This window comes from Narcine bancroftii, chromosome 1 (assembly GCF_036971445.1).
Source record: "Narcine bancroftii isolate sNarBan1 chromosome 1, sNarBan1.hap1, whole genome shotgun sequence".
NCBI classification, from domain to species: domain Eukaryota; kingdom Metazoa; phylum Chordata; class Chondrichthyes; order Torpediniformes; family Narcinidae; genus Narcine; species Narcine bancroftii.
This window is the reverse complement of record NC_091469.1, coordinates 128,629,812-128,643,066: the sequence shown is the minus strand read 5'-3', so window position 1 is coordinate 128,643,066 and position 13,255 is coordinate 128,629,812. Positions and strand designations below refer to the sequence as shown.

General features: G+C 40.3%; 1 protein-coding gene across 2 annotated transcripts in view; it reads right to left on the bottom strand.

Moving 5' to 3' along the window:
• LOC138763977 (interleukin-6 receptor subunit beta) overlaps window positions 1-13,255 on the bottom strand; it is a 100,358-nt gene that overhangs the window by 74,100 nt on the left and 13,003 nt on the right. Inside the window, exons 3-4 of one of the 2 annotated variants that reach the window (XM_069939086.1) lie at window positions 7,755-7,878; window positions 2,377-2,534 (exon numbers count right to left, since the gene is read on the bottom strand). In XM_069939086.1, coding sequence (XP_069795187.1) covers window positions 2,377-2,534; window positions 7,755-7,878 — 282 coding nt within the window. The remainder of the gene's footprint in view (window positions 1-2,376; window positions 2,535-7,754; window positions 7,879-13,255) is intronic. The other variant, XM_069939096.1, reaches the window with a different exon arrangement.

The window sequence follows — 13,255 nt, the reverse complement described above, 5'->3', positions numbered from 1 at the left end:
GTTTTGGTCTCCTCACATGAGAAAGAATATATTGGCCTTGGAGGCAGTACAGAGGAGGTTCACCAGATTGATTCTGGAGATGAACAGGTCAGTCTATGTGGAGAAATTAAGTCACCTGGGACTATAGTTGCTGGACTTCAGAAGAGTGGGAAGGGATCTTATAGAAACCATATAAAATTATGACAGGAATAATAAAATATAAAGTTGTTTCATTTGGCAGGTGAGCTTAGAACAAGGCAACATGGTTTCATGATCCAGGGGAGTAGATTTAAGACAGAGGAGAAACTGCTTCTCCCAGAGAATAGTGAATCTTCTCAAGGAAGCAGTAAATATATTTAAGATAAGAATAGATTTTGGCAAAGCAGGGGAATTGAAACTTGTGAGAAAAGGGAGATATCGTTAGTAGAGCTGAGTTCAAGCCCAGACCTTAAAATGGAGGAACAGGCTCAATGCACCAGATGGCCAACTCCTATTTCTTGTAATCTTCTGTTTCTGGTAGGCATGATGAACAACCTTAATCCACCTCCAAACTCCATATCTCTCACAAAGCCATTAAGTAAAGATTTTCAGGATGTTGAGCTAGTGGCAATAATGGAAAAAGATGGAATTTGTCCAAGAAGGGATAAAGTGGTAACAGGGTGGTTAACAATGATTATACTTGAAGAAGGGCTCATGCCTGGAATATCCACTGCCTATTATTTTCCATGGATGCTGCATGACCTGCTGAGTTTCTCCAGCACTGCTGTGTACTAAACTAGACCTCAGCATAAGTAGTCTTCTTGTTAGCAACAATGATATTATTTTACACAGTAAAAGTCATGTTTCTGGCATGAGTTACCATGGAATCCTAGGCAACTAATCCTTTAACCAGATAGGAAAACAAGAGATGGAAGGTTCGTGGATAAAGGTAGTTAATCTGTAGAATAGGATGGTCAGAAAAAAGCATGACCCACACTGAAGTTACATTGAAATAGACTGCTAGAAATGGCAAACTTGATACAATGGAACATTACATTAGGTCTGTGGTTCTCAACCTTTTTTTGATCTAAGGCCCACCTGGCTTCCAGCCTAACATGCCATGGGCCACTAGTGGAAATGACTGAGCAATATTTTCAAGTCAAAGGCAGCTCTGTAAGAAACTCATCTTTATCTAATTTAAAGAATTTTATTTAACATTTTAAAAACCCACATGGTAACACACCGAGGCCCACCATTGGGCCATGCCCACTGGCTGAGAACCTGTGCATTAGGCACAGTGTGTGTGTTGAGGTGTGGAAGAGAATTAACCGTAGCTTGGATATAATTATTCTGATTGCCAGAGCTCAAATCTACAAATCTTAACAAAGACAATAATGGGGTGTTGATCAATAGGTAAGTGGGCTGAGGAATAGCAAATGGAGTTTCATTCAGAGAAGTACAAGGGGTCCAAGGCAGGAGAAATACAGAAAATGATAGAAGCCTGGACAACGCTGTAGGACAGAGAGACTTCAAAGGTACAGGTACATAGTTCCCTGAATGTGGCTACACAGGGGGATGGTGTGGTGAGGAAGGCATGCTTATCTTCATCAGTACAGGAGTTTGGGGTGTTACATTGCAACTGTACAAGATGTTGGAGAGAGCAAATTTGGAGTATTATGTGTAGTTCTGGTTGTCCAATTACACCTGAGCATTCAGGCAATTTACATCAGTCAATTAACTTATCTGCTTGTCTTTGGGATCTAGAAGGAAATTGAAGCATTTGGAGGAGATAAATGCAGTCATATGGAGAACTTCCAAACTCCATGTTGATTCCTTAAACATGGATTGCTGAAGCTATGAGATAGTTGCTCTGTGAGCTGTGCCACCTGTCAATTAAGTTCACCATAGGACGAACATGCCCTGGTCAAAATGACTTACCGAATTAGTGGAAAATAAACTAAGGATCAGAATCTGGAATTGTCAAGTAATGGGAAACCAACCTGACATTTATATTCAACTGAACCAATAGGATAGATTGGAATAAAGGTTTCTTGACATTATGAAATCATTCCAGGTGTTTTAGCTAATCTTTTTCTAAGAATATCTCAATAATTCACTCGAAAAACAAAGCATTTTCATTCTCAGAGAAAAACATTGCAGAATGCTTCACTGTAATTACATGAGAACATCACTTAAGAGTTCAGTCAACATTAACAGCTACACTTAAAATATGTCATGATTTTTAATGAAAAAGAGTCAAACATACAAGAGTTAACTTAATAACTGAAAATTTTGTTAATCCTTAAAATTTATCTTTATAATCCAATAAATATGGCTATAGAAACAAATTATACTGTATTTTATTGATCTGCTTTTTACAAAAATGATGAACACAAATCAACTTCTGATAAGTATTACCTGACTCAAGCGGTATCAACGTAATGGACTTTGATCTCTGACACATATTCATTGTTGTTACCCACATTGTTGCATATTCTGAAATGTAAAGTTTATTGCGTGGAATTGTGTGAAGAACACCAGAGATGTCAGGAAAAGTTGAATTGAAACCCCTTTCTCTGAGAAAAGAACAGGATAATTGAAAATGTAATTCATTAAACCAAAAGTTATTGTGATCTTGTTATAAACATCAGCTACAGTCTTAATTATTGGCATAAGAAGAAAGAAACCCTAGAACAGCAAAGTACTGATGATGAATGCACTTAGTTGATAGGCTTCCTTTGCTCAACTAGCTTTACAAATGGATTCATCATAAATCAAAATTATAGAAGTATCATTCAACAAAATGGTGTGTTCATCCATTTAAATATTTGAGACATATTGAGCCTACTGTTTCTTAACGAGCCTTCTTCATAGCTCAGAATATCTCCAAAGATTGAATTGAACAGGTTGTGGTGGTGACATGCAGAGAGAACAACATGAATGACACGAGAAAAGGCATAAATGTTATAATTGCAAATTCACACAATAAATGCAAGTATCAAAATTCCAATTTTCCAGATCCATTACTGAATGATTTACAAAGCAAGACATCCAATAGTCCCAACCAATCCAAAAATAGTGGGGCCAAACAATAGAAAACTTGTTTATTGGGCCAGTAGTATATACCTTGATAACAGCTCTCTATTTATTACCAGAAAAATTATTGGAATGTAGAAGAAGATCAGGTTCAAGTTCAAGTTTATTATCATCCAGTTGTACAAGTATAACCTGATGAAACAGAGATCTCCTGTCCTGTCCTTGGTGTAACACACTGCAAATATATAGTCACAGCATACATACAGACAAATTCAGTCTGTACATACATAATATACATAAATAAAAAATAAATAAATATTGTTGAATAAGTAGTTGAGTCTTGGACGGTTTGAATAAACTGTTCAATCAATTGTTCAGCAGTCTTACTGCCCATCCTGTATCTTTATCCAGCGGAAAGATGCTATGTCCGTTGTGGCAGGGATCCAAATGACTTCGTAAACCCTCTTCAAACAACAGTCCCAGTCATTTGGGAGGAGGGAGGTGGAGGGGTGGGGAGACCCCAGTGATCTTTTCTGCTGCTCTTTTGATCCTGTGGACTGACCTACGATCTAATGCAATGTAACGATTGTGATGCAGCTGGCCAGGATGCTCTTGATAGAGCTCCTGTAGAAAGTTGACAGGAAAGACCCTCCGAGAGAGTGACTCCGAGGAACTTGCTCACCCTCTCCACCTCTGATCCCCCATTGATCACTGGATTGTACATGTCTGGTTTTCTCCTGAAGTCAACAATCAGTGGAAAAAGCAACTGTTTGATTATTTTTAAATCTATTGTCCCTGAATGGATGAGGACACTATTGAAAATTTCATCAACAAAATAATGGGTTCTAACCTAACCCTGTGACAGAACACAGAGCACAATGCCTTGCCATCATCTTTGTCTTGGGAGATCTGTTTGATGTGAGGTTTAGCAACCTGCTACGAAGACCCAGAGCTAACTTCAAATTCAGTACCGTCATCTGTATCAAAATCACCAATTATCGCTGAGTACATCAAAGATTTCACATTGTTAATCAAAGACTGTTTGCTTTCAACAAATCTAAACTGGCTTTAATTTATGAATGTGATTTTCCACATGCTAATTTATTTTATTTTTCTTTATTTGATCTAAAATGCCCTCCTTACCATATTTATCCCTTTGCCCTTTTTTGAACGGAGATTTAAATCTGCTATTTTTCAGTTCACTGATTCAACTTCGTCATATAAGAGAAGGGAGGAGGATTATACCCAAAGCCCTCTGAATTTCATCTTGTGACAGAGCACTGCCAGCCTTTAAGGTACCTTCACATATCTATTTTACTATCTCTACCACTTAGTTCTCTATTGCAGTCCAGGCATTACCTTCTTCATTGAAGTGCTCATTTGGTATAACTTCTGCCTCCAAAAGAGCATTTTCTTATTAGCCTATAATTGACCCCACTCTACCTTTGGCCATGCCTTTATAGGCACATGTGTTCTTTCTTATTTTACTCACACACATATTGTCATACATTCTCTTCACTAATTCGGGGAGGCACATTTGGCGTAGCAGTTAGTGCAATGTCTTTACAGTGCCAGTGCTTGGGGCCAGGGTTGGAATCCCACGGTATCTGTAAGGAGTTTGCACATTCTCCCCATGTCTGTGTGGGTTTTCCCTGGGCGCACCGGTTTCCTCCAAATGTTCGAAACATACCGAAGGTGTAGGTTAATTGGGTGGCACAGACTCGTGAGCTGAAATGGCCTGTTACTGTGCTGTATGTCTAAATTTGTAAATTACTTCATTTTGTAATTTTCTTCTTCACATTATATATTCAGCTTGTCTCTGTGTTAAATTATAAATCCAATTTAGAATAATCCCTTTTCAGTTTCAATTTTATGTCCACGTCTTTAGGAACTTCTATATATGAATGTCTTTCCTTTGCTTGAGAATGTGTCTGGATTCCAGATGAATAACCTCCATATTGAAAGGCTTGTTCATTTACTACTTTACCTACCAATCTTTGATTCAGTCTGATTACAACCCTAATATGACTTCAAAATGTACTGAAGTTGTAGGTTAATTAGGAACAGCAGGGCCTCATGGGCCAGAATGGCCTGTTACCATTTAGTATGTTTAAATTTAAACCTCTAGAAATAAAAAAAATACATGAAATTAACCCTCTTCCATTTGAGTTTCTTCATTTTAATTTTTTCCATAACTATTCAAAATGTAATGATATTGTGATACTGATTGGGATACTGATAATATGATAATTTATCCTACTTCATAACTCAGAACTAGACCCAGAAGTGCTTTCTTCCTCCCTTGGCTGTATGAAAAGAGGTGATGAGACAGCATACAGGAGGGAGATTGAAACTTGACGGAATGGTGCATCAACAACAACCTGGCACTCAGTGTCACCAAAACCAAGGAGCTTATTGTAAACTTCAGGATGGGGTAATCAGAGGTGGAGAGGGTGAGCAAATTTAAATTCCTGGGAGTCACTATCTCGGATGATCTTTCCTGAACCTAACATACTAATGTCATCGTGAAGAAAGCACGTCAGTGCCTCTACTTAGTGGAGTTTCAGTCTCACATCAGAAACCTTGTCAAATTTATACAGATACAGTGGAAAGGGTGCTGGCCTGTTCTATCACAGCCTGGTATGGGGGCACTCAAAACTTAGAGGAAATCCCTGCAAAAGGCAATGGACAAAGCCCAGTATATCACAGGCAAAACTCTCCCCACCATTTAGAAAATCTACATGGAACGATGGAGTTGAAAGCAGTGGCAATTATCAAGGATCACACTATCCAGGACATGCTCTGTTCTCGCTGCTGCCATCAGGTAAGAGGTCTAGGTGCCACGAATCTCATATCATCAGGTTCAGGAACAGTTGCTCCCTCTCCACCATCAGACTCCTCAACAGACTCAGAGAATCATTTAAGGACCACTCTTACTTTGCACATTATTTATTACTGAATTTTTTTTCTGTACTGCACTTTGTTTACATTTCATTCTTTGTTTACATGCCCCTCTTTTGAAATACATACAGGAGGGAGAACTTATGTTCAGTTTACATTTACTGATTAGAAACTCTGCCTGGCCTGCAGGAAAGAGAATCTCAGGATTGAACGTGATACCATATCTATACTCCGACAAAACAGTTCAACCTTGGACATTTAATATTAAAGGTTTTGCATTCATTTCAGAAATTCTTCCCTTTCTTCACCCTTTACAATGTTAGTTTCTCAGCCGGTTTCTTTTCCAAACTTACAGTACAGGTTGAACCTCTCTTATGCGTCACTCTGTGGTTACCGGCAACACCCATGGTTCGGTAAACTTTAAATTTGCCATCATTAGTACAGCGCTACCTAATGTCCGTTCGGGCAACGTCCAACCACATATACGTCCCTAGTCCCATTATTATTCAGTTACCACAAGCAAGTCTGCGGCAATTTAGAAAAAAACCATCACTGACTATAGGAAATGGTATACTGTATACCCACACTCATCCCACTGCCCTGCGCTCTCCCCACAGCCCAGTATCAGTTACCAAACTAATTCCACTACCTTCCTCTCTCCCCACAGCCCCATGTAAGTCCCCACATTGATCCCATGGCTCTGCTCTCTTACCACAGCTCCATGTCAGTCCCCACACTGATCCCTACTTACAAATAAAAAGTTTACAGTACACTACAGTATCCCATCTCTCTCTCTTTGGCTTGGCTTTGCGGATGAAAATTTATGGAGGGGTAATGTCCACATCAGCTGCAGGCTCGTTGGTGGCTGACAAGTCCGATGCGGGACAGGCAGACACGGTTGCAGCACTTGCAAGGGAAAATTGGTTGGTTGGGGTTGGGTGTTGGGTTTTTCCTCCTTTGTCTTTTGTCAGTGAGGTGGGCTCTGCAGTCTTCTTCAAAGGAGGTTGCTGCCCGCCGAACTGTGAGGCGCCAAGATGCACGGTTGGAGGCGATATCAGCCCACTGGCGGTGGTCAATGTGGCAGACACCAAGAGATTTCTTTAGGCAGTCCTTGTACCTCTTCTTTGGTGCACCTCTGTCACGGTGGCTAGTGGAGAGCTCGCCATATAACATGATCTTGGGAAGGCGATGGTCCTCCATTCTGGAGATGTGACCTACCCAGCGCAGTTTGATCTTCAGCAGCGTGGATTCGATGCTGTTGGCCTCTGCCATCTCGAGTACTTCGATGTTGGAGATGAAGTCGCCTCAATGAATGTTGAGGATGGAGCGGAGACAACGCTGGTGGAAGCATTCTAGGAGCCGTAGGTGATGCCGGTAGAGGACCCATGATTCGGAGCTGAACAGGAGTGTAGGTATGACAACGGCTCTGTATATGCTAATCTTTGTGAGGTTTTTCAGTTGGCTGTTTGTCCCATATAGCTTTGCTAAATATATAATATGATGTTCGCACAACGTCCACATCACATAACGTCCTATTTCATAGAATGTAACATGGATGTAAGTGACCCCTGTACAACTCCTTAGACAGTGTGGGATTCAAACCCCCATCCTGATCGCTGGCGCTGTAAAGGCGATGCGCTAACTGCTATGCTAATTGTATTGCCCCACAGTATTATTTCCTGTTTTAAGCTTTGTTCTACCTTTAATATGTTTATATAGGTGGTCTCCTTGGGGGCCAATTTCTGTTTTCCCAGCATTTTCTGTGATCCAGCAATGGCCTGGTCACAACATCACCGGATTAAAGAGGTACAACCTGTATTTCTTTTATTTTTTTTTTATCCATATCTAATTCAACTCACTTCCAGAATATATTTAATTTGTAGAGAGTCGCATTTGTGTGCTGCATTCCAGGAGTCCACGAGCAGATCAAGCCTTTTTCAATTTGTCCCGTGAAGTGGCATTCCAGATCATGTGGTCCATCTGCTATGTGAGAAAGAAAAGATGTGGATTTATATAGCAACTACTATGAGCTCCTGTTTTAGTATAATGGTATTATCACTGTAAAGGATAGTAGACAGGAGGAACTGAATGGTCACAGTTACCATTTCACACAAGTACCATCAGAAGTCACAGTCCAAGACAATTTGATACATTGGAAGAACTGAGGGAAGGTTTGTCACAGTCTTTCCAGATTCGATACATTTGCAAAGTTATTGTGACTTTCAAAGGGAGAACCATTCTGACTGCTGAAGAGAAAGTAGCTTTTTAAAGCAGCTCTTGTGACCGGCCATTTTTGTGGAATTCAGAGCAAAGCAAACTCTGTGAATGACTGGGCCTTTTCAGTGGATTGACCTGTGTCAGGAGGATCTATTGGGAAGCAAAGTGCTTCATTTTGATTGTGACCAACAGTGAAGGTTACTTGGAGAGACGGGTGCTAGGGTCTTGGAAGCCTCATAGAGGCCATACAGTTCGAGAGTCACTTACAAAAGGACCAGGAGTGTTAGGATAACAGCTCGTGTGGATGGACATTTCTTCAAAGGCAAGACAAGGAGAATTTATAAGTCTGTAGCAGCCACAACTCCAGTCTTCCCATCAGTGAGACATGAATTCTGGGCATCAAATTTCAAAGGCCTATGTTTCAACAATGAATTTGAAAGACTGAACTTTGAAGTAACTTTCTCGATTTTGGCCTGGTCTGTAATGGTTTGAAAATATCAAACACACACACACACACACACACACACACACAAAACACACACACACACACACACACACACACACACACACACACACACACACACACACACACACACACACACACACACACACACACACACACACACACACACACACAGACAGAGACAGATTTAGTGTTAAGGATAGTTTAAGAGTACAAAATAAAATAAATGTTTTAAAATTAAACACTGTCTGGTTCATTGTCTATTGCTGTTCGTTACGTGCTGTCATAACACAACTTTCACAACAGTTTTTCTCAGCAATAAAATCATTTTGGTGAATGAAAATTGTTTGAATCGATGAAACTATTACCACAAGCAAATGACAACATTCATTACGCCAAAATGTGTTTCATTTTGAGCATTTCTTCAAAGAATATGCAAAAAGATTGTCTATCACTGAACATTTCACTATATGACAGTTACCAAAATTCATTTGTGGGAGAACTTATATGATGTAAAAGTTTAAGATCATAAGTTCATGAGAAATAAGAGCCTATAAATAATTGCTGGAAGAACTCAGCAGGCACAGGCAACTTTCATGGTTAGAAATGGTCTGTCAATGTTTCGAGTCGGAACCCTTCATCAAGTCAAAGATAAAGGGGTAAAATTAAATCTATAAAGGGGGAAGGAAGCTGAGGAAGGGCCCAGAGATGCAAGGATAGCAGGTGTGAGAGGGGAAATGAAAGGGAGAGGGAGAAACCATCAACTCTACTGACAATACTATGCTTTGGTTCTGATGGTTTTTACAAATGTGGTGAGTCTCTCAATTACATCAATTTCCTATCTAGCACCTCTGCTCTGACTTCCTTTCCTCCCATCAAGAGAAAAGATGTTGTCCCCTATTTTTGTCACCTTCTGCCCCAAAGGCCTCCTCATTTAATGATTCAGCCTGTTTGACACTTGGAACACAATTTAATTTAAAAAAAAATTAAACATACAGCACTGTAACAGGCCTTTTCAGCCCATGAGCCCAATTAATCTACAACTTCTGTACGTTATAAAGGGTTGGAGGAAACCAGAGAACCCAGAGGAAACCCACACAGACGGCACAGGATACGAAGCCGGGTCGCTAGCCACTACGCTCTCCATGCCACCCTTGTGACATCACCAAACACACTCTTTCTGTGCTTCCCTCAGTTTTAAAGGAACTGTCCTCTATGTGCTGTTTCCTTCTTCCATAAGAATATTCTTGCCGTAATTGGCCGGGAGTAGGTTATGGGCTGAAATGGCCTGTTACTGTGCTGTGTGTCTAAATTTTATAAATCAGAAAAAAAATTCTGTCAAGACACCCTCTCCTTCTCACAGCACCTTTTCATGCCACTGTAGAAGATGCCACACCTGTCTTTTCACCATCTCTCCTCCTGAACTCCAGGATTTGCAACACACATTACACATCACTTCCCTTCTAATTGGTTGATGGTATAGTCCCCACCATATTGGAGTACACAATCATCAAGGCAGATAATGGTGACCAGTTTAATACTCCATTTCACTCCCTCCCTTTCTTTGATCTTCTATATTAGAACCATAGAACATTACAGCACAGAAACAGGCTCCTTCAGTCCTTCTAGTCTATGCCAAATTGTTATTGCCTAGTCCCACTGACCTGCCTTTCCCATCGATTTACCTGTCCAAATTCTTATTAAATGTTAACATTGAGCCCACATTCACCACTTCAGCTGGCAGCTCATTCCACACTCCCACCACTTTCTGTGTGAAGAAGTTCCCCTTAAACTTTTCCCCTTTCACCCCTAATCCACGTCTTCTGGTTTGTATCTCACCTACCCTCAGTGGAAAAAGCCTATCTATATTCATTCTGTTCAATCCCTCTCATAATTTTAAATACCTCTATCAAATCTCCCCTCTTCTTCTATGCTCCAGGGAATAAAGTCCTAACCTGTTTTTCCCTGTAACTCAGTTCCTGAAGTCTGGGCATCACCCTAGTCAATCTTCTTTGCATTCTTTCTACCTTATTGATATCTTTCCTGTAGTTAGGTGTCCAAACCTGCACAAAATACTCTAAATTTGGCCTCACTAAAGTCTTATACAATTTAACCATAGAATCCCAACTCCTGTACTGAATACTTTGATTTATGAAGGCCAATATGCCAAAAACTCGCTTTACAACCCAATCCACCTGTGATGCCACTTTCAGGGAATTATTTATCTGTATTCCCAGGTCCCTCTGTTCTACCGCACTCCTCAGTGCCCTACCACTTACCGTGTACGTCCTTTTTTGGTTTGTCCTTCCAAAATGCAACACCTCACACTTGTCTGAATTAAATTCCATCTGCCATTTTTCAGCCAATTTTTCCTGCTGGTCCAGATTCCTCTGCAAACTTCGAAAACCTTCTTCGCTGTCCTCAACGCCTCCAATCTTAGTGTCATCTGCAACCCTGCTGATCCAATTTACCACATTATCATCCAGATCATTGATATGGATGACAAACAACAATGGTCCCAGCACCAATCCCAAAGGCATAGGCTTCCAGTCTGAGAAGCTCTTCCAATGAAACCTGGTGTAACCTTGAGGATCAGTAGTTCATTTTGGAATTTGACACATTGCAATCTCTAGAACCCAACAACTAAATTTTAAATTTAGACACACAGCACAGTAACAGGCCCTTCCAGCCCATGAGACTGTGCCACCCAATTACATCCAATTCACATATGTTTTTGGAAGGTGGGAAGAAATCAGAACACCCAGAAGAAACCCAAGCAGACACAAGAAGAATACACAAGTTCCTTATAGACAGCGCAAAATTCCAACCTGGGTAGCTGGTGATGTAACAGCATTGTGCTAACCGCTACACTAGCCATGACACCCAATGGCTTCAACAATTTCGGGGAACCAGTGATTCCAGTCTTATACTATCTAATTCTACCACTGATTTTTTTAATACTGTCTTCTGTTAATTTATTATTTAATTTATTTCCTCCTTTTTACATCTTCCCAGGCGCATCTTTTTCTTATCCTGAATCCCTCACCATGTCCTTCAACTAATATCACTGCCACTTGTGTCACTCAATATGTTTGCATCTGATGATATTCCATCCCTTTAATTCTCTTTATACTGCCTTCCTTTTCATGGCAACTTAGCCTTCTTTGTTTCCATCTATTCCCAGGTCTGGTGAGCTGTGTTTCCATCTCCACAGACACTGCCAACTTGCATTTTACATTTTTATAGTTGTGACTTAAAGTTTTCTTTGAATCCAGTGAAACATGAATTGGGTGTCTGTGGTTTGTTATAAAGAGCTGTGGCCAATGAGAGAAAGTGATAGTCCAGGAATTCATTTTATTTCATTGGAGTCAAAGAACATGTCAGGCCCTTTGACCCAACATGTCCACAATGACCATCAAGAACGTATCTGTACTAATCCCATTTACCAGCACTGTCACCTTTTGAACATTAGGGCACAGAAAAGGTTCTTCGGCTGACTATATTGTGTTGACCCATATAAACCTAACTCAACAATCTAAGCCTCACACCCATAACCCTCTGCTTTTTTGCATTCATGTGTCTGTCTGAGAGTCTGTTAAACATCCCTATTGTACCTTCCTCCACCACTAACCCCTGGCAATGCATTCCAGACACCCACTGCTCTGTAAAAATCTGCAGGCTTTGAAAACCTTATTGGGTGTCCACACCACCTCCAATCTTAGTGTCATTAACTTTCAACAAGTTTTGGTTAAGAGAAAGAAATTAAGTCAGTGGGGTTTATACACAAAAGAAAAATAAATGACCAAACCTCTTGTTGCCAAATTTGTAGCATTTCCAACAGCAATGTAATTGGACAGATACCTTGAAACTCTAAATAATGAGAGTATTCCTGATCCAGGCACATTTCTGACCTTTCACCTTTGATGGAGCAGCTAATTGTAAGTAAAGCACAACAGAGAAGTGAATTCTACTTAAAGAATTCTTCCTGTGGTGCCTTTTAAGCTATTAAAAAATAGAGCAATTGTTCAAGTGTAGCCATCTCTACTAGGATTTGGGTACAAATGTCACACTATTTTCCATCTCATTTGAAACATATTGCACATTCACATACTCATAAATACACATACCGTATATACACCCACATGCACACATATATACACATACAAATGAACATATGCACACATGTATGCACTCATAACACACATAAGCATGTATACACATATATACATATAATTCTTTCTTCTTTGGCTTGGCTTCGCGGACGAAGATTTATGGAGGGGTACGTCCAGATCTGCTGCAGGCTCGTTTGTGGCTGACAAGTCCGATGCGGGACAGGCAGACACGGTTGCAGCGGCTGCAGGGGAAAATTGGTGGGTTGGGGTTGGGTGTTGGGTTTTTCCTCCTTTGCCTTTTGTCAGTGAGGTGAGTTCTGCGGTCTTCTTCAAAAGAGGTTGCTGCCCACCGAACTGTGAGGCGCCAAGATGCACGGTTGGAGGTGACCCACATGTGCATACATAGCCAAACACACATATGTAAACACATGTATATGCACACATATATATCTATATATACAGTATATCATATATCTATGAATATGTGTCTGTGTATAATATATATATAGACACACACACACATATCTATTTACATGCATACTGTGTGTGTCTATATATATATATATAT